This window comes from Vanacampus margaritifer, chromosome 17, assembly GCF_051991255.1.
Source record: "Vanacampus margaritifer isolate UIUO_Vmar chromosome 17, RoL_Vmar_1.0, whole genome shotgun sequence".
Taxonomy (NCBI): Eukaryota; Metazoa; Chordata; class Actinopteri; order Syngnathiformes; family Syngnathidae; genus Vanacampus; species Vanacampus margaritifer.
The window spans coordinates 14,658,611-14,681,354 of record NC_135448.1 but is presented as its reverse complement, the minus strand read 5'-3'; the positions used below and the strand labels follow the sequence as shown (position 1 = coordinate 14,681,354).

Genomic DNA, 22,744 nt, shown 5'->3' with positions numbered 1-22,744 from the left:
ATATGTATATATATATGTATATATATTAAAAAAAAAACATTTATTAAATTTTTTTAATTTATCTGTTTGTTTTTTTTAAAAAAAAGGAGAGCAATGATGATGTCAAATCGAATGAACAATACTGAGCTCTCCTGAAAAAAAAAAATTGTTTAATAAATTCTAAAAAATGAGTTTGGTCAAATCATGTAGGCAACTAAAGTACTCAAAACATTGCATCTTTGAAGAAAAAAATCATCTTTGTCATGTATACATCAGAGTTCTATACCACCATGGTCATTGATGCATCCCATCCCATGGAATATTGTCTACCTTTTTTTTCCCTCCCCCTTTTTCCCCCCGCAATGCCGATGATAATGTTGCCATGTCAAGTATTGACCTGACACTTCATTTGTCGCATTTAAAAATACAGCAAAATGTGTACTCTGCATTTAACCCATCCTTGAGGAGCAAACGCGTCACAAGCCTGGGGACGGTATCCAGATCCTGTGTCAGCACCTTGGTCAAGGGAACTTACTGGAAACTGACCTTTCTAACCAGGGATCTTCCTGCTGTGAGGCGGCCGTGCTAACCACTCTTTCACCATGCCAGTAAATGTGAATCATGTTTCAAATTAAACCTGGGAGTGGTGGAAGACTATGCATTCCGATGGGATACAATTATCCTCGATTATAATGTCAATCAAAACGGAGCACTGCCAGACAGCTCTCGCACTGGGTTTTATTTGATTATTGACGAGTGCCTACGCTGCGATATGAATTACCTTGGATGTTCCTTTAGTGGAGAAGTAGAGGCCAGAGCGTCGCAGGAACATGTAGAGCTTCTTCCAAGACTTGCGTCCAGGTTCCTTCGCGTACAGATAGCCCTGAATCTCTGGACAGCTGCTTGAGTTCAGGAAGTTCTGCGAGTAAAACACAAAATAAGCTTGAGTGGGAACAGAATGTAGGCAACAGCAATGCCTTTGTGCAAGGAAATAATGAAAGATGGCATTTTCTATATTCCTAAATGTGTTGCTGTAGCACCAGCAGGCAAATGTAATTAGCAGATTGCAATGACTCTGCATGAATGTTCATGCATATTTTTAGACAACAGATGTCCTTGTCACAGCCTTCAGGAGGAGAGGAGACATTTTTTTTTACTGGTTTCACGCCGCTCAAGGACAGGATTTGGGGTTTTGCGATTAAAGAAGGGGTTGGATAACGATTCACTTGCACGTGCAGCACTTTTGTGTGTACGTCTGCACTGAGTCATCTCTCCTTACCTGTAAGAGCTGTGATTGAGGGATTGTGCCATCAGACTCCTGACACCAAGCCACCATCTGCTCTGGAAAAAAGTTCTGCATGGAAAAACACAGAGAGAGAGAGAGAGAGAGAGAGAGAGAGAGACAGCGAGAATGAGTGGCGGCGCAAGTAAGAGAGAGGCACTGGAAACCACTTAAGAGTATGCACAAGCTGTTAGGGATTACGCTTCCCTATGTAGAATACATCTCCCCATTGTTGTGTGTGTATGTGACGAGCACAAGGAGGCCGAGACAAGTGGTCAGGGTGAGAGAGGCAGATAAAGAAATTGAGAGAGAGCAAGAGAGAGAAGCCACTCGAGCCTCAGAGTAGATGCAGTATGATCTCACCCGCTGATGTAATCCCCTTTAGCCAGCAGCGCCACTCTTAGTGTGATTGACAGGCTGCGGCCAGCGCTCTGGTGTTTTAGTGCGCTCATTACCACAGAGCTGAGGTCACCTGCTGGCTCTGACACACACCTAAATCACCACGGCAATAATGTCACCGTAAAGCCGGCATGTCACGTAGTGCCGCGGCCCCCATGCTGAGTCCACATCGGCACATCGGCTAGAGAGGCCACGCCAGGACGGCCCGAATTTGATGTGAGCGCTGTGTAAGTTTGAGATTTGGTCTATTGAAAATAGGCAAAAGCACTTTGTTTGAAAACATTTTTTTGCACATTAATCCAAAAGATTAAGATACACACGATTTCATTGTCTATAGGGTTGAAGATTCGGTGAATTTAGGAAACGTAAGCATGGGAACAGGAATTTATGGGAATAAACTGGGAATTGCCAAAATGGCTGGTTCTTAATAGGGAACTTATATAGATTAGGAGAAATATCATTCATGCAAGCACAAATGAATATGAAGCGGCCATTGCCTGAAAGCGTTAAACAAAAATGCAGAGAAGCCTGAGGGAAGACGCTTTTTTTTAATTTGCAGATTAAATGGGACTTTTTTTTGAAGGGAGACAAAGGGCTCTTTTTATTTAACATTTTGAATGGGACTTTGTTGGAACTATATTTTTGGATGGAGAATAGTGCATTTTTGTTAATCTTTGAATTGGTTCAGCCGGGGGGGGGGGGGGGGGGGGTCCAACATTCATGTTTTCATTCTTCAATGGAATAATTTATTGTACAGTAAAATATTTTGAAACTTGATAAAGTTCTACTTACAAATAAATGTGTTGAAATATTGCTTTCCAATTAATTTGCACGGACCTCTGCTAATGACAAAACAATATGATTATTTATGAATATACCTTTCTTTCCATTCATCCATCTAATTTGGAATATTTAAAAAATTCCCCATCTTAACTTCCCATGGATTTTTACCCCCCCCCCCCAAAAATTCCACCCAAATTCTAATCAGTGTTTCAATAAATGCAATGCATGCTTAACCTGGGTTAAACTGCACGGTATTGACTAAATGTTTAATCTGTGGCTGCTAGCACAGATAGATAGCAGTGAGGATCCAACGTAAAGAGCTTGAGCCTTACGGTCACATTTAAATAAAGTGTTGGGCTAATAGCAGCCTTAGTTTTGCCTATTGTTAGAAAAGAAGCAGCAGGTGTACCCATGATTTCATCCACCAAATGTAGAGGCCATTTGTCCATTTGTCGTATCTTCTTAGATCTTTAATAAATAAATAAATAAATTGAATCCTATTTGAAAGGACTTGGTGACCATAAACGTACAAGCAGGAACCTAAAAAATAATCCTAAAATAAGAGCAGGCCGTGGCAATGTTATTAGTATTCAATTTCAGTGCTTGTTTAACAAGAACCTCACAAGGTTTACAAGGCTTAAAGGACACACTGCTTTGCCATCTGTTTTACTCCGAACACGTACATGAAGAAGAAATATGCAAAATAAGTACAGTATACCGTGCAATTTGATCGACACATCCGAAGAGCAGTTGGAACGAAAGCTACAGAAGGATTAAATTAAATGCCAGCTTGTATTCATGACAGTGCAACATGTAATGAAAACATATTTTTGTTTTAGGCTAACACTGACTAGGAAAACCATATGCGATAAATGCACTTTGTAGTTATCTTGTCATGTCATTAGCTATTGCTACAAAAAGTAACTGCCTTTTCATTACAGTCATTCTTAACAATAGCAATAAAAATGCCAGTGTGCTTGCAAAAAAATTATTTTTTCTTTGTCTTGTGTAAATTGTCAGACAGTCATATCGAGGTAGTCCACCAAGTTTGAATTGAGGCAACTGGACAGAATCTGTCGACTTTTTATGACAGCCACCCCCCCACCCCCAAATGTGATTTTCAACAACTATCAGATTAGACTAACGAGGTACAAACGTGTGCCTTCATTTGATTTGTTATTACAATAATTTCTGGACTACAATACGCTACTTTTTTCACTTGCATTCGACCCTATGTGTAACAAACTCGAGTATCCACCAAATTTAGCTAGCGCGCCTTATAGTCAGGTGCGCCTTGTAGTCCAGAAATTACTGTATATACTTTTTGACAAACTAAGTTTCAAAGCATTTATTCATTGAAAAAATGACCAGCAATTATTAAAGTATACAACTATAGTTCAATGTACTGGATGTTAAGGGATTTGGTGAGAAAAATATTTGTAAAGTATGTTAAGAGTGAGGAAAAAAAAGATTTTCTGCTAAAATGACAACTAGAAAACAAGAAGGGGGGGAAAAAAACACTTTCTATTTGCTTTAGTGGCCCACATGAAATCATGTGGCGGGCCGGATCTGTCTCCCGGGTCATGAATTTGACACCTATGGTCTAAATGGACCACATTGTTAACCTGCAGAAGACTTGACACTACCGGAAAATCACCCAATTAGGAAAATATTTACGTTATGAACTAATGGACATCAACTATCATTTAAATAGTTTCTATAGACTTCATCATTTTAATTTAATATATGTATACTGTAGTTGCCAGGAAGGAGGGCCGATAAACCTAAAATGTTCTGAACATATGTTGCACCAAAAAGATTAGCAACGGGGAAGTGTGTGTGTGTGTGCAGGGCTGCGTGCTAAAGCGAAGCAGTCACAGAAAGGTCAACACAGGGATGCGAGAGACTCACCAGGGGGTTCCTGAAGAATTCATATTTGGCATAGTTCTTCCTGAAGAGGAATTTGCTGTCGCTGCTCATGGAAGCTTGAACCTGAACCACCAGTTCGTGGTCCTCCAGGCATCTCTCTGCCACCGGGAATACATGGACAGACAGACGGACGGACGGCCAGTGTGAGTCACAGTGTTATCTTTTGAGGCAGACTACGATACAAAAATGCGTTCACACTAGTCTGGCATTATTTATGAATTTGAGAGGTGGATCTGCCCTTGTTCATTCAATTTTTTTTTTTTAATTTTCATTAAAAAACTACAGAGCTCTGTTTTGCTAATAAGATCTTTGCTTCCCACATTATTGTCCTTAACCAATGATATAGCAAGAGCAGAAGAGTTTAACCGAGGAACAGCAGCAAGAAGAAAAGAGGCACTGTGAGGCGGGGTGGGGGAGGAAAGCGAAGGTGGAGGGGAGGGAAAGAAGTGGCAAGAGATGGCGAAGGGGGGAGGGAGGGAGTGGGGGAGGGTTTGGCGGTGTGGGCATTGCAGGAAGATGATGTCATCTATTTGGGCTGATTGCCGAGAGCAGAGTAGCCAGAAGCAAAGTGCATCGAGCCCGCAGACGAGCGAACATTAAGAGCTCACGCAGGCCTAACGTGATCACTGTAGTGCACATGTGTTTGTGTGTGTGTGTGTGTTAATGTGGAGGGTATATGATCTAAAAAATGGATAGTGACAGGATATTCTACAGACGCACGCACAAGCAGCCTTCAGCCACAATTCTTCTCCCCACAGTCCTGCACACGTCTTATTATCAAACACACACACACACAAACGGCTGCATGCTAAAAATGAACGTGGCAGCAACGCATGGGTGGAAATGTTTGACCTCCGTTGTGTGTGTGTGTGTGAGAGCAAGCAGGGGAATTTCCTATGGAGGTTTAAGTGCAAAGCGATTGGCCAGCCGTGCTAGGGGCTCGTCCGACAGAGATCCACGATTGGTTCCTCGCAACTCTGGTATGACGCTTTAGTCCAGGCCTCTCCGCATGCACCCCTCCGTTCCCTCTTTTCTCTCTCCGTCGCTCCCTCTTTTTGCTTGCTTTTTTCCTTCCCTCCTTCCCTCCCTCCGTCGGCTCACCTCACATTCCATCTCTCCAGTGCGCCTTTTTTTTTTTTTTTTCCAGCAACGCAGATGAAGCAGCAATGCACAAAGCGAGCCTTTGACTCTAAAAATACAAGTCTGGGAGTGGGAAAGCCTCACGGTGGACAAAGACGGACCCGGAAAAAAAGGAGCTAAGTTAAGCTTCAAAAGCAAATGCTGTGAAAGTCAATGTTGTTTTTGTTATCTCCCTTTTTCTGTTATTATTGGAGGGAGGAAGAAGCGTGTGTTTGGGGTTGCAGAAAAAGGCTTAATCCTGCTAGCGCGACCACCTCCTCGAGACGTATAGAAGGCATACAAACACTTGTGCCATGCTCAAGTGAACACACACACTGAGAGCACACACGAGAATATCCCCACCCACGCTGACACACACACACACAAGCCACCATAACGTTTGTGTTTTTGTATTACACCCTATAAATGGTGTTTCATTTCATCAAGCATGTTAAAGTTAGGTGGGCTTACAAATGTATAAATACAATTGGTGGAAATTAGCACTCTACTGCAGTGTATTATTTGTTTGTGTGCGTGTGGGTAAATGTCACGTATGCATGTAAAATGCATGACTAAAATATTAAATGTATAATAAACATTGTAACTACATATGAACTTAGGGTCGAGACCAAAACCGGGTCGCAAAGAAAATGTTGTAGGCTGCTTTACTGATTTCAGGCAGGCCCATAACTTTGTGCCAGATAACTTTAGTTGTTTTTTTATAACTCTTTTCTTAATATGCAAAAACCTGTAAAGCAGATGTCAATGTTATAACATAATAATATATTATTTTAGTAAGTTTGTGTTCTAGTAAAGAACCGCATTTTGGGTGATATTGAGATTATGTATTAAAGCTGTATTCTTTCACAAAAGACAATGTATGAAAATAAATGTCAAAAGACTGTGCTTACCAAGGCCAAGGATGGGGTGGTGTTCCACCAGCGTCCAGGCGTTGTCGTCCACACAGTGGCTCTTGTAGACCAGGAGCTGGCACACGTCTCTGGCTGTCATGTCTGCCGGGATCTCCACCACTTTGCCAGCCCCATCCTCGCTCCACACCTTCACTATCTGAAAAACACAAACGGGCCACGGTCACGTTTGTCGCAGGCTGGAAGAAGTCCTGCAACGGTGGGGCAGCGCGGCGCGGCCAAAGCCGCTTTTCAGGAAAATTCGACTGTAAGAAAAGGAAGGACGGATCGGATTGGGAACGTCCATTTACCTCCATCGCCACGTTCTTTGTCAAGTCCATCCTTAAAGTCGCGCTCAGTTTCCTCTCCAACAGGAGAGTTTCTTTAAAAAACAAAACAAAAAAAAAACGCAGCAAAGTCCCGGAAACTGCCGCCTGCACGCTGCGTTCAGCCCTTTTGTCCACGGCTCAACCAAACTCCCTCACACGCACATCCCCGGATATGCATGTAAACTTGCTTGCGCACATCGCACGGTGACGTGTTTTTTGCCGCGCCAACACCGAGGGCGAGAGGGAAAAAGTAGAAAATATTCACAGTCGGAGGACATTTTGATTATGTCCTTAAAAATGCCACCACTGGGAGCAGCAAGCGGGCACAGTTCAAAGCCCAAGTACCGCCCATTGTTGCGCCATTTTGAACCATTTCAGCCAAGCGCCCTAAGCGACATTTAAACTGGCTGTAATTTTCGCCTGAGAGTGTGTTTGCTCCACAGATAACCGGGCAGCTGCTTCACACCACTCCATCTGCACATTCACACAAAAAGCCCTTCGCTCTCGCATGCAGCGCCGAACACGAACGCATGCAATAAATATGAGCGCCAGAAAGTGCTTCAAAACCACAGCGGCGACGCACATTAGGTCAAAGAGAAGGCGTTACATGTTTGCATGGTTGTGTGTCGGTGTGTGTGTGTGTGTGTGTGCATGCTCGCACACCTACGTACTTCACATCCTGCGCCTAAAGCAGGCGTTCTGCTCGCAAACTCTGCTTGCCCCGCACTGCACACAAAGCAAGTGGGAGCAACTGTTGAAAATTACATGAAAACAAGAAACAAAAAGAGCCAACGGACGACCCGGGGGATCAAGCCGTACGACGGCGCCGTCATTCGGAAACGTGCGGGGCGCCGAAAATGGCACAAAACACCAGAAACACCATCACGGCGACGCTAAGAGAGCCTCCGAACATGAGCGAGGGAGGAATAAAAAAAAAAAAAAACGTCACAGTGCTCCCTGCCCCTTCTGAAGCGAGAAGACTCCCCTCTCTCCTCCCACCTTCCCCCCCAATAAAAAAGTGATTTCATGACGTGTGACTTTTGTTTGAGAAAAGTTTGTGAAACATCGACAGGGGAGGGAAAAACGGAAAAGCAGTAGCGGTCTTGATCGCTGCACTTTGCCAAGCGCACACACACGCACCGTGTTAAAGGCACACTCACACGCTCATCCAGAAAAAGAATGGAACACAATGCAAGTCTCTTACCTCCACGGCCTGAAAGAGGCAACAGTCTGGAGAGCAGGATGGCATTTTCACACTGAGACGCTCTCCAGTGACACAGAGAGAGAGAGAGGCAGAGCGAGGGAGGGGGGAGGAAAAGAAGTCAGGAAGAGGGAGGGAGGGGCTGACTGGCAAGGAGAACACAAGAGAGGTAAGAGCCAAGGGGGCAAGCGGGGAGGAAGAGGAGGGAGGAAGTGACAGAGGAAGGACGAGAGACGGCTCGGCCCGGCTAACTCGCGGCGAGGTTGGGATAGTGACGCCGAGGACTGTGAACCGCCGCCGCCAACCGCTACATCCACCGGTCGCTCTCCACCCGCCCACTTCCACCCTTCCTCCTCCTCGCACAGGATTAACCCAGTGTGGGATTTTTTAAAAAACGGTGAGCTGCTACCTGTCACATACCCAACACTCGTCACCGGGGTTACTTACAAATCGCCACCGATCCACCCTTTCCGCACGGTCAGCTCCTTTTAATGACCACCCCCCCTCCCAAACGCTCACATATACAGAGCTTAATGTACTGAAGTACAAAGCCAATCACTGTACACACGCATCCCTCACGCTCTGCCTGCCAGGTTTTAATTTCCGCCCCCTCCCCTTCCTCATATCCTCTTCCCTCTCGACAGCTGTGTGTGAAATATTATGCTGAGGAGGTTAGCGGCAGAGCAACATGTGTAACGGTGCGCTCGTGCTTCGAGGCGATGAGGTGGTTGATTTGAAGCAATATGGATCAAGCGCCGCTCTGGCTTCGCTGAGGGGGGGGGGTCAAGGGAGGGGTAGAACAGGGAGGAGGGGAGGCGGTTGCTCAGCAAATCTGCCCAGCCCGAGGAGAGGCAGCGAGTGGGGGGTTGAGGGGGGAGACAAGGAGGTAAGCGAGGGAGGGCTGAGAGCGAGTACAGAAAGGAGAGCAATGGTGGAATGTCAGTAATGCAATACTGAGTCATAATCAGGCTCATGTGTAGCGTGCGGACCAACACAGCTGGCCCCTAATACGGTCTGCATGAGAAGTGAGAGCCAAACGAAGAAGAGCGAATGTAAACCAAGACGACTTTTTTTTCGGGAGTTCTTACTTCAGCCTCTTGCGGCAGGTTTGCAGCCATCTGAGCTGCAGTCGACAACACGGCTAAATGTTCCTGTTTATGTATGCGTGTGTGGGAGGGTCACGCATGTTCAAGCACGAGAGAATGAATACACAGCCGAACATAAAGCTTCTTTCCCGCTAGCTCTATGCTTTTCGTTTAGCAACCTCGGCCTTTAAGACACTTGAAATAGTTATGAAAGGTAAAACTTTACAAGATGAAATGAAGTCCCCGGGTCTCCTCACTCCTCCCCTCCCCCACTGACCTACACCGCTCCACGAGAAGAGGGTGAGGGTGTACGACGTTATTGGCCTCCTTGTCAACACACGCGCACAAAGTGGGCTTGGAACATATTGGATTTGAAGGGTCACGGACAGACACCTGCATGCATGAAAACAAAAGAACACACATGACAGTATGTACAGGGTCAGCGGTCAAACTGAATAATCTGCACTAGGGTCAGGACTACTTGACCAAAAAGGTTTATGGGCCCCTAAACCTATCAGGCTATGTACAAACACACACACACACACACACAGTGAAGCAGTTGTTCTAAAGCGGAGCAGATCTCACCCACGGTGACAATAAAAGTACAACTTGTAAAAGAAATCACAATTCAGTTGCAGCCGAGGGAAGAGGAGGAGGAGGCGGCGGGCGAGGGCCGTTATCAGCAGATGCAATCTTTTTACATAACATAAGAGCACAATGATGGATTCTCTCCTCTCCGCATGGCAATAGAAAATCTACAAAAGCACATCTATGATGGAATTAGAGGGAGATTGTCAGCTGACCGACCATTAGTTGCTGCCCTAAGGTTTGTTTCCAATGTACTTGAATTCCGATGCTTGCAATCATGAGCTCAAAAAGAATCCAACGTTTACAGCCTAATTCGTTGAGATATTAAATTACAGCGCACAGAGAAAAACCCTGTTCTTATCTCTGAGAACCGGGTGGGGGGGGGGATTTAGCTCATCTGCAAGGACTTATGCTTTAGAGCTGGAGGGAATAGGTTTGAGTCCGCAAAACGGTAGTTGTTGGGAGCAAGGTGCCCTTGAGCAAGGCATTGTCCGCACCCACCCACACGGTTTGTGCACCTCTATCATGTGGAATCTCACCTAGCATGTGCATATTGATGCAACGTCTACTCTTCTATTAGTTATTCAACCAATTGGTATGAAACATTTGTAGTTATTTGTTCCCAAACAACGCGCTCCGTCGGATACGCTGGTAAAAAGTAAGCCCCCGCAGGGTAGCAAAAAGCATCCAAAACAAAAACAACACCGTCATTTGACAGCTTCTTTGGGAAGGGGAAAATCTCAAATGAGACAGAGTAAGAAATGCCTACAACTTCCAGGGGAAGGCCCCCTCTGCGTAATATGTGGCGACAAGCTCGCAAATGAGATCATTAAGCCTTCAAAACTGCCAAATAAGCACTGAATACAATGCTTCCATTTCCAAACGTCCTATCTTCGTAAAACAGGGTTTTCTGCAAATGACGGCAACACTCGCATTCAAATCGCGGTAGACTTGACTTAACACATATCGAGTGTCATTATCTCAAAGGAGAGAAAGAAATGCAGGGTTCCATCTACAGCAATTATCGTGAGCATGATGGTGTGTTGTACTTTGAATTCTAAGTTTTGATTTGTCCATATGCCAGTTTGTCAAAAATATTGCTTTTAACTCTTTGACTGCCAGACGTTTTCAGAAAAGGGATGCCGTGGGTGCCAGCCGATTTTAAGCATTTTGACTGATCTTTCAAGGTCCATAGAAAATTATGTGTTTGGACTATGGAAACACACATACTACCAAATGAAAGATTAGACTCTCATCTTTCATCAGAAAAAAAAGTTTGTCTCTACCTTATTCCGTTTTTCAGTAATCAACAATAGAAAATGGTTAGTTTCACCTCTGTTTTGAAACAAACGTCTTTTAACGTCTTTGGCACTCCTCCATAGGATTTTACTAAACGTTATTTAACGTTTTTGGCAGTCAAAGAGTTAAAAGCCTGGCTGCCGCTGATTTTGGGTACGTTCCGATGATGACAAGAGAGTAAGCCTCTTCTGAATACACTTTGTTGTCAAAATATGACTGATACAAGTAAGTTTTCAGATCTTATAAACGAACAGCACCACCAAAATGGTTTTGTGTAAAAGGCCCCTTGGTTGGGTGCTGTGCTGAATGATTTGCCGCGGACACCACACGCTAAGTGCTAGTCAGAGGCGAGGACTTCCCTCGTCGGCCGCACCGCCCAAAGTCTTTCATGTCTGCGAGTTGTTGGGTTTCAAAGCGGACTGAGTTGATTAGCTCAGCAGACGGGCCAAACTCAATTTCACCTCGCCAGAGGGCCAACACAAAGCCTGAGTGTCTCACCTCGCCGCGACCTGCCACTCACTCTGGAGTCAGCACACAAGCAAAAAAAAAAAGAAAAAAAAGTTGATAATACTGATGGATGCGTATCAAAGTCTACCAATCTTTTTCTATGTTCAAGTATCTCCACTTCATTAATAGTCATGTGGTGAACTTCAACTGCGCATGGTTAAACTGACACACTTCTGTTTCTTTACTAACAAGTTTTACTTTTTTATATAAGGGGCGTGGCAGTGCAAAGAGAAATAAAACATGTATGAAATTTGGTATCTCAAGATCAAGAATCAAGAATCAAGCGTCTTCCAAATGTGGATAAAAATCGGGCAACTGGAAATGTGGATTGGTGTTTGGCTGTCATGAAAAATACTATACGTATAAGTGCAATGCATCTTGTACTTGTTTTGTAATAACACCAACCTTTTAAAAGTGTAAAGTGTTTTCAGTTACTGGTTCAAGTGCACCCCCCCCTCCCCAATTGAAAGCAGATGTTTCATTTTGACACGAAATGTTAATAATAACAATAATAATAATTATTATTATTGATAAGTTTGTTTTAATGAAGGACTACAGAAATGAAAGAATAATTACTGTTGAGAGGCTAAAATGAAAGGACTTGGACAATTTGAACTTCAACAATGTCTCTAAACCAGAGGTGGGCATCGAGGGCCGGAGTCCTGCAGGTTTTGCGTGTTGCCCTTCTCCGACACAGCTGATATATGATCAGCTCATCAGCCAGCTCTGCATAAGCCTGGTAACGATCCTGTTGATTGGAATCAGCTTGTGTTGGAAGTGAGAAACCTCCAAATCCTGCAGGACTCCGGCCCTCGAGGACCGAGATTGCCCACCTCTGCTCTAAACCATAGGTGTCAAACTCCGGTCCTGGAGGGGCCCAAGTCCTGCAGGTTTTGGATGTTTCCCTTCTCCAACACAGCTTATATATGATCAACTCATCAGCAAGCTCTGCATAAGCCTGATAACGATCCTGCTGATTGGAATCAGCTTGTGTTGGAAGAGGGAAACCTCCAAAACCTGCAGGACTGCGGCCCTCGAGGACCGGAGTTTGACACCTATGCTCGAAACGATTCTTGGATGGCTAAAAACAGATGCTGATTAATTTGTTAATCAATTAGCTTTCAATTACTTGATTAATTTTGACACCTTTAGCGTGCTTGCTTCAAGCTGTTCAGTGACACTCCAGTTGAGTGCAATCTATTCCATGAAATGTTAACCCATATAATGAGAAAACAGGTCTCAATACAGAAAGAAAGGAAAAACACAATATGGCGAATGCCATAAGATGATAAAACTCTTTAAAGTTCCCCAAATGGCCACTCAAGTCCTTTTACTGGTCACATTCTAATTATGCACAGGACTGTAGTAAAACTACTAAATCAGTTTACAGAAAAGCGGTGGCAAGTTGTCGAGGTCCAAAAACAAGTGCTAAGCGGTCAATCATCCTACCAATCACCAAATTCCGTTAAAGACATGAAGCTACACACGAGAAGCAGGTAGGTGACAGAATTGCCATTGGCAGTAAAGCACCTTGATCCGCATTAGAATCGACAGTGACGTTGTATCTCCCTAACAATAGAGCTCACACATCCATGTCATTATAAGCTTATGCTGTAGAACGGGCTCTCTCTGCAATCATTGCACGCACACAACACACACACACACACACACACACACACACACACACTCGTGCACCTGATCTGATTGCAGCGGGTCAGCAGACCTTTGCGTGCAGGGGAACATCAGCTGACCGCAGACAAAAGCAGGGGAAGAAGTCCTCACCACAAGGAGAGAATGACTCAGCACTCCGATGCCATGACATTGTCGCACTAAATACTGACATCACACCGTGTTTCAGGCCATAAATCTGACCGCGTCTGTAGACGTTCACAACTTTGTGCTAACAACAATCCAGCAAGTGATATGGCTACTAAAACATGCTGCATCACAATATAGAGACTGGAGATGGAGAAGCAAATGTTTCTTCTTTGTCGTTTTTCTTAAAAGTTTAAATGAACACTCTCTTACTAGACTTTCGTTTTTCCACAAATGGCTTTGAGTTGCTACACAAATAAGTCCACCTCATCTCTCCTATTCACTCGCACAACAATAGCGGTAAGGAAGATCTAATTCCCTGGCGGACAAAAGATCTTCAACTCCAATGTGGCGACAGCAGGCAATGAGGGAAAGACTTTAAGGGGAACATTAATGATACAAAAATCGAGTAGCGTATGATGACTCCTTGAAAACGTTAAATGTTATTGACTGCTCTACGGTTCCTCTTAGCGATATAACAGTTTTCCCAGCAGTAAAAGCATAGCTGTGGGATAAACATGTCCTCGACTGAATAATGCTTGTATAGTAATGCAGTGTCCGTGCTCGCTAATAAAAGCATGAATTAGTTACAGTCTGCAACCTGATGCTTAAGTCGAACAATTCTTCCCGTATCGTGACAAATTCGTGTGAGGCAGTAGCTGCAAAACTGATATTTACAATCCGGCGCTGCCATAACTTAAGTGATGGTTCAGGTTGTGGAGGGCCACCGGAGGCAAGGCGCAAGATTAAATAACATTGGGGGTATTCCCTGGAGCGTATCTCCAAAACATACACAAGTTGTCACGTTATGTTGTTCATGGTGGGCTGCTCATAATACCCACAGGACAAATCCATTTATGCTATTAGCAACGATGCAGACCATAAACCTGTCATGTCACGCATATACTCGGGTATACTTATAGTATAATAACATAAGCTGATAATATGAGCTGTGTATCCCAGTGAGAAAGACTGAAGATTAGTGAAGAATGTTCAGATTCCAGCAGAACAGCTGGAGGGAGCAACTGTGAGAGAGATCCTGTGACAAAAAAAAAAATAATAAAAATGCCAATGCAAATACAATGCAACTTTGTCTGTACTGTAGACCAACGCACTGCACGTCTAAAGATTGTCTTCTGCACCGTTGCAAAAGATGTACTCGACTCATCCCGACGATCAGAAGCCTCATGGGCATAAAAGCCCGACCCACGTGCGCGCATACATATCCGCGACATCAACGCAACCTTACTTGGCTCCATGAACACGTTATACAACATTGCATGCCGGCAGAAGCGCCGACGTCTGGAGTTCTCACTGTGACGTTGACTTGTTGCAATTGAGTGATTTGATCGATGGGGGACAATATTCAAAGGCTGGACCTGGTTCATTTTAAGCTTTAACCATCATTAGAACACATGATGGTTCCAGGGAGGGAGGCCGGAGGGAAAGAGAGCACATTGCGGTAACCTCACAAAAAAAACAACCCATGATGCACGCATGCAAGTGGTTTATCAAGACTACTCAGGCGGGATTTACACTATGTGGTTCAAGTTCTGCAATTACAGTTTTTGGAGCAAAATTACAACCAGAGAACCTTAAGAGGAAAAACAACATATGCCGAGATAAGAATCAGGCCTCTTCTAACGGTGGATTGAAATCCGATATGAACTGGATATCTGCCAATGCGACTGCACCATGTAGGACAGAATTAGCCTGTCAGTCACTGTCATCAAAACACAGGTGTAGAGACACACCACAAAAAAAACACGCAAACAACACAGAAACACAGAAAATAAAAACTACAACAAAATAAAGCATGGACCATTATAGAAGATATGTTTAGAGATCCAGAAGTCATTAAAATATTAGCCAGGAAACTTATTGCAGACTAGGTACAACCTCAACCAGTATTTCTGGGTGCGAACACCATGCATAGAAGTTCACACTTCATCATACACATTGTGTACAGCAAACACCAAATAGTGACAAAAAAAACTTAAAACACACAAAAATTACAATTAAATAAAAGTAATCCGAATTAGAACGTGTTTCTCCCATTTCAGGGCACACGACAGCCGTTGAATGAGCTGAACCGAACAAAATGAAGATGTTTGGGGAAAAGCCACACAACAGGCCCTTTGTGCAAACTGCAAGCTTGCTCGCTGACTGCACATCTTGTGAGATGATGTCAAGGAAATACAACCAATGTGTGTATGATGCACCTGTGAACGACACAAAATGCTCATGAAAACTCTCAGTGCAGGAGTGAGTCTGTTCAAGTGTGTGTAGCAAGAAAGCATTCAGAATAATTTTCATTATTCAGGGAGGGCATCCTGAAGAGGATGGAAAATTCCTGGGACAGGAGGCTCTGCCGGGGGAAGGAAGGGCAAGGCTATGACACGCACGCACGCACACACACACACACACAGGCGCGCTTTCACGCACTCACACTGTGACGCCAAGAGCCATCTTGAAAGCGTGTGAACCGGAAATGGACGCCTGTCTTGCCGTAGCAGGCAGATGGATTCGCAAAGTTCAGAGAGAGCCAACCTGCAGACGTTCCCAGCCGTGTTCCCGCCTCTGCTGCGGAAGTCTGCGCCCCGGTCTCCGGCATCCTGGAGACATTGCTCACCTCCTTCCACAGCAAAACATGCCTGTCACTGTGGGTGTGTGTTTTGGATAATATAACTTCCACTGTACTTGTAAAAAGATAAATGGTCTAAGATAACCTGGGATAACCTGCGATTGGCGGGAAGGCTGGGAGCCTGCAAAGTCAACACAAGCTGCTCTGACCTAAGCAAAACAGGCCAGTCAGCTGATCTAAAACACACACGCACACACAGGCTCATGCACTCTCATGACTGCAATGCAATTAAAATAACAACAAGAGCACGTGCAGGAAAGATTCGGCATGGTATTGGCTATGTAGAATTTTAGGGCGGTCATTAATAAATTGGCATTCGGGGAAATAGGACGCATTTTGAACCTCTGAAGTGGCTCGTGAGCACCTACGTGTTGGTCAGAGGCCTCGATGGGGCTGAGAACTGGCGAGCCGGTTGGACTGCAGAGCTCGGGGAAAGGGTTGGGGATTGCAGGCAGGGAAGCGGGACGCAGATGCTGCTCCTCCCGCAGGCACCTGCAGGGGGAGACACACACGCACATACACTCAGGTCTCTGTCTTAGCTGACCAAATGAAACGCACTGAGCGAGAAAACGCAAGGTCATGGAGCACTCGCACTACCTTTATTTGCCTTCCACATCCCGCGACATACATCTTTTTGTAATGCAAATGTTAAAGCCATTCATTCATACAAGTCATCGTTGTATAGTCTAGGAAGACAACAATACTCAGTTTTGAGTTCATTTAGTTTGCTCAAGCAATTTTCCCTTAGTTTCCTTTCGGCAATCGCGATGTTTGTCGATGTTAAACGAAGAGCGCCTGCCGTGTGTTTCTACCTGGCGGCCTGGATGTGCATCGGCTGAGAGTGCCGCAGCCTCTCCCTGGCGGGCACGGAGGGGGGCGTGTGACGCCGGACGGCCGGGCCGTGTCTGACGAAGGGAACGTGCATGAGGTGATGGTGGTGGTGGGGCACGTGGCCGTTGTTGAGAATGAGTGCTGTGTCTGCCGGCGTAGAGTACACGCTCTCCATGGAGGAGTTCATCTCGTTGACAAGCTTCTCCAGATCCACGTCGTCATCTGTGAGAGAAGTGGGACAAGGAAATTGTGAGAGACGGTGAAAGTTGCGATGGGCCGCAGGTGTCTACTAGCTGTTATCCATCCATTTTCTATAGCGCTTGTACTTTTTCGGATTATAGGTGAGCTGGAGCCTCCCTCGGGTAACTTTGCGAGAGGTGAGGTAGGCCTACATCCTGGACTGTTTGCCAGCCAATCGCAAGACACGTGCAAACTCTATAAAAAGGAAGGTCATAGCTGTAAATTTGTAATCCCGGCCTCAGATCTGTGAGGCAGACATGCAGTCACTATAATGACTGTGGTTTGGATTGGATCATGGGGTTATTGTGCTATGATATCTTATTTTGTCATCTAGAATTGTGCCTTGGCCTAGAGCTGAAATTTCTGACCGACACTTTTGTCAGTACGTGGCACGAGGTTCTTTAGCCGAGGTTTTCTCTCAGCATGTCGAGATTTCCTATCCCTTTTCTTCCATGTAAGCTGTTCTTCTGTGTTCGAGGTCGCTTCCATGCATCCAGCCCTGCACAATCGAAGTTTCTCAGTCAATGTTTATCCGTCAAGTGTTTTCTTCGAGACCATCTGAATCGTATTTTTGTATATCTCTTTGACTGCCAAAAACGTTAAATAACGTTTAGTAAAATCCTAGGGAGGAGTGCCAAAGACGTTAAAAGACATTTGTTTCAAAACAGAGGTGAAACTAACCATTTTCTATTGTTGATTACTGAAAAACGGAATAAGGTAGAAACAAACTTTTTTCTGATGAAAGATGAGAGTCCAATCTTTCATTTGGTAGTATGTGTGTTTCCATAGTCCAAACACATCATTTTCTGTGGACCTTGAAAGATCAGTCAAAATGCTTAAATCGGCTGGCACCCACGGCATCCCTTTTCTGAAAACGTCTGGCAGTCAAAGAGATATAGACTCCCTGCTTCCCCGTGTCTTGTCTGCGTTTGTGTCCTAATTCCACACCTTGTGGCATTCACTCTTGAAATATAAAGTCTTTCAAATCAGAGGTGCAGAACCTACGGCAGGGCAACGGAGAACCTGTGATATCATTTTAGCCTGTCCAAGAAGCAAATGCAAAAGGAGAGGAAAAAAGACTTATAAATAACCAACAATTCATTAGCATTTCACCCACAAATGCTCATGTATGATAAAGATTTGCTTGATTACTGCGTCATTGTTTATCACAAAATATGTACAACCCTCAGACATTGCAACTGACACTAAAACGTTTACCCAAATCATCACCTGTTAAAGTGAAGAGACCAAAAAAATTATACTGTTTATTCCTAGTCCGAATATAACTGCTTTTATCGCATCCACATTTTTAGCAGCACATTTGTGTGAAACTATGAAAGCAATTTGCTTTGGGGTCTGTGAAGGAGAAGTGTCTCATCCAACATCACAACCTTGTGACTACTACAACTATGTGACTCCTTCACCCACAGTCAAATCAACCAAGCCAAACATAAAAAATGGGTTTATTCAAATAAATATTTCGCGCATTAAATCCAGATACAAAACATACCTTTTAACTCTTTGATTGCCAGACGTTTTCAGAAAAGGGATGCCGTGGGTGCCAGCCGATTTAAGCATTTTTGACTGATCTTTCAAGGTCCACAGAAAATTATGTGTTTGGACTATGGAAACACACATACTACCAAATGAAAGATTGGACTCTCATCTTTCATCAGAAAAAAAAAGTTTGTTTCTACCTTATTCCGTTTTTCAGTAATCAACAATAGAAAATGGTTAGTTTCACCTCTGTTTTAAAAAAAAACGTCTTTAAACGTCTTTGGCACTCCTCCATAGGATTTTACTAAACGTTATTTAACGTTTTTGGCAGTCAAAGAGTTAAACATAAACTGAAATGTTCATATCTTCTCTCATATTCACCTTTTGCCATCAAAGTCAGGAAAAAAAATCAATAAAGGAATTTGAATCACTGTTCCAATACTCTTGGAGTGGAGCAGACAAACAGAAACCGCTCTAATAATGCCAGTTCTATGTTAGGACCAGACTAAAAGCCTACATGAAGGCACCAATACGTTTTTAATGTCCGAGGCCCTTTTGACCGATGGGTGTCCCAAACCAACACCGCACAGAATTCCTGACATTCCTATTGGTGGAAAAAATTACAGCAATCTGGGCGCGCTCAGGAGCCCGAGTGTACCGAGCGCTCACAACAAAGTAGAACACCAACACACTTGTGCACATACACAGAGGGCAGCCGAGGACACGGTGTACAATATGCAGTGCTGATGTGCATGTAATTATACAGCAGAATCAAAAATGTACAACATCTGCAGTCCGATTGCGCCTGAAGAGTGAGGGTTGGGGGGGGGGGGGGGGGGCAAAAATCCGCTCTGTACTCAGAACAGCAGGGCGTCAGCTCAGCTCGGATCACAAAGAGGTATGCATGACAAACGCCGAGGGGAAGTAGAGGACACAAGGTCATGTGATGTTCAAGAGTGGGACACGGGTTATGAGGTGAAGGGCTGATTAGGATAGTAAGGGATGGCTATTATGTAAAGCTCGGGATGGATGGTTGTGTTGTTATCCCCTGCTGACAATTTTACACGCAAGGCAAGTTCACTTTTGCAGGCATGCGAGTTAAGTCACAATGCCAACAGAAGCTGATTTTGTTTTCATGTGAAAAACAAATGGCAGCGAGCAGCTCAACTGTTTGAAATAGTGACTGCATCGGAGGGCTCTACGTCTTTCACTGGCGCTAGCAGGACAATCTCTAAGTGAAATTTAAAAACCTTTGGTACTTAAAAATAAAATAAAACGGGGCTGACAGCTGCTTCAGTTGCAACATCACAATTGCGATATGGCCTGATGGGCCAGATGCTATAGTAGGATAATGATAGTATCATCGCCATTCATCTACCTCCTCATATTGCTGGCTTGGCCCACACTACACTTTTGATTTCAGCCATGGAACATATAGCATACAAAGGCTTTCTCTCCCCTTCTTTCGTAGATGTTCAGGAACTGCAGCCTCCGTCTGGCCGGCATCTGGCTATAAAAGCTCCTGTGCAAGCGCGGCCAGGACATTCCAGTGAGATCCCAGGATACAGTGAATGAGTGCTCTCTGTCCCTGGCAGAGACACCCTGCAATCATTGATGGGCAAACTCAGAAGTCAGAGAAGCACCAATGTGAGCTTTGACCTCAGCTAACTTGCGCAAGATAAGACTGAATGGCTCATGCGTTCCATCTGATGCAACCCATAAAAATCTGAATGGGCCTCCAAAAACCCCTTTGCCGCCATGGCCAAAAACGCACCATACAGTGGAATTGTGAGATGTTAGTCATACTTAATTTGTTTACATCAAAACAAAACAGTGGCTTGATGACTCCGTTATCTTAGTAAACTACCAAAAAGAGTATTTCCTTTCTGAACTCTGTCTATTCTAAGAAGAAACTTCATATTCTATCAATTAAAGATGAACTGCATTGAACAAAAAAAGACCTCGCTTATGAAAGACAGCACAGCCTAAGGCAAAGTTACATTATACAGCCGAATGAGCAAGCTGATTTGATAATGCAAATGCAAACTACTTATAGTTTTCCTAAGAGATTGCTTGGATAAGATATTTGGAAACAAATTTGAATAGCTTAATTTGTGAATAGGTGGGAGGTACTGTACCACCTTTTTTTCTCCTGATGGGATAAGAGATGCATCTATTTTAATAACAGGCACACTATAATTGACAGGGATGTGATTTGACCAAAGTGAAATTATCTGAAAATTTAGCCGGGGGTCTGGGGGCCGCCGGCCCCCCGGAGCTCATGGGTTTTCCGTGTTTTTAAGTACTTTCAATGCACTCACATGACAAAGAAATAGACAAAACAACAGCATAAATTTTCAATGTATATTAAACTATCCCATATAAAATGGCAGTTTTAGTCAACTCAAAATCAGTCACATTCAAAAACATTGGACTGCCTTTGCTTTTAAAAACTATCACTGAGAATATCATCATATCTAACTAATGTGATTACTAAGTTAACACATAAATAATGTTGAAGAGTTCAAATTTCATGAACAAATAATTGTATCATGACCAAATAAAAAAGTAACTCATATTAGAACATACCACAAATGTCTTTGTTATAGCAGAAGATGTTATCTGTCGGAGTCATGTGCATACACAATGAACTACTAAAAAAAATAAAAAATTAAAAAAATTTAAAAAAATTTAAAAAAAAACTGAAATTTTTTTTTGGGGGGGGAGATAAAAAAAGCGGAATTCCGCGAATTAGCGGAAAAATCACATCCCTGAATTGATTACAGCATGAGATCTATTAGTTTGTATTTTAATTGTGGAAGACATTTTCTGCCTTTCATTATGAAACTACTTTGGTTATTAGCACCTTTGTCCCCCTGACCTCTGTCCTACTTTCTCCAACATGTCCCCTCAGATGATCTGACCTACAGGCCTACAGTATAAAAACACTCCGATCCTAGTCACAGTCCTCTCTCTGGGCCATGTTTACAACACTCTTGCACAAGCATGACGAGCACAAATCGGCGAATTGGAGGGAAGAGGTCGGCAGGCGTACGATTTACAACGTCTCCTCAGATTCCAGGCATTTCCACGATGACTGAAGGGATTTCTGAGAACGTGGCGCCGGCAGCAGATTTTACCATGTGTGTGAACGTGTTCAAGAGGTCATCAGTTAGGGGGGAAAAAATGGTGAGCGAGGGAGATAGAATTTAATATTTGTCTAAAAGCTCTACATCTGGACAGCAGAGCTTGCAATGATGAAGGAAGACAATGTCCGAGATGAAGACGAAGATAGACAAAGGGGCTGCAGGAAGGTGGGGAGAACTTTTGTGACCAAGAAGGTTTGGCAGCAAAAAAGATTCCACGAATTAACATATGGAGGAAATGGAAGGGGCAATTGTCAGAAGGTGAAACATGTCATCCATCATCTATAGCACGATGTCAGCGATGGACAATTTGCTGTGTAATTTAATTTCTTCAATAGACAGGACAGGAGAGTTACCATGGTGATGTGGTAAGTTTGGATGGGCCGAGCGCTGAAAGCCTGGAACAATCAGCTCCTCGGGCCTGCGAGAGGAACTGCGGTCCATGCCCTCCTGCCAAATAAACAAAACAGGCAGAACAAAAAAGAAAGATGTTTTTGAACTGAGCGTGTCACAAAAGGCCATGCAGTTGGTGTTGGATGTCAGATATTTAAGTGAAGCAAAACGCAGTGGGTTATTTTCACAGTGCTCGAGACAATAGGCGGTGAAGGATATTATAACATTTTAATACCTATTTTCATATATCGATTATTGTTACTGATCATGAACATTTTAATTCTTCATTTTAAGTTTGTCAAAGTGTCTTGTGTCCTGAGCAGGGCACATGATGTTGACCTCGTATGTTCTGGGTTAAAGCTGGGACCATATTATTTAGTCTAGAAAAGTTCCTTCTCATCACTTTGTACGAAAACATATTTTCGCCCTTGATTTTGCTATACACTGATTGGTCCAGAATTTCTTGTTTTATTTTGTACACGTACATTGTGGTCTTGAACAGAACTTGTTTTGCTTTTCCATTAGTCACGGTCATTGGTGCTTTTGGGTCAAATGATAAAGTGAGATTTTGTTATGAAGAAGAATATGAAAAGTGCCTTGAAAATATACATATTTTGGCTAGAGACGAAGACAGCTGCAACTGCACCAAGAGTTCTATTGTTTGACATGTCCTTCAACTGTATAACACATTTGCTCATTCATGAAGGGAGAGATATTCTGCTTGGAGACTGAATTGTAATAAAAGGCTGGCCCTTCGAGAGGAGGGTGTG

General features: G+C 43.7%; 1 protein-coding gene across 6 annotated transcripts in view; it reads right to left on the bottom strand.

The window, feature by feature from the left end:
* Positions 1-22,744, bottom strand: part of LOC144037022 (growth factor receptor-bound protein 10-like) — a 54,179-nt gene that overhangs the window by 12,211 nt on the left and 19,224 nt on the right. For 2 of the 6 annotated variants that reach the window (XM_077548132.1, XM_077548131.1), the window contains exons 3-9: positions 21,938-22,031; positions 16,680-16,920; positions 16,236-16,359; positions 6,403-6,559; positions 4,355-4,470; positions 1,259-1,333; positions 761-898 (exon numbers count right to left, since the gene is read on the bottom strand). In XM_077548132.1, coding sequence (XP_077404258.1) covers positions 761-898; positions 1,259-1,333; positions 4,355-4,470; positions 6,403-6,559; positions 16,236-16,359; positions 16,680-16,920; positions 21,938-22,031 — 945 coding nt within the window. Of the gene's footprint in view, positions 1-760; positions 899-1,258; positions 1,334-4,354; positions 4,471-6,402; positions 6,560-6,710; positions 7,377-7,932; positions 8,280-16,235; positions 16,360-16,679; positions 16,921-21,937; positions 22,032-22,744 lie in introns of those variants that run through there. The other 4 variants (XM_077548134.1, XM_077548133.1, XM_077548135.1 and 1 more) reach the window with 3 other exon arrangements.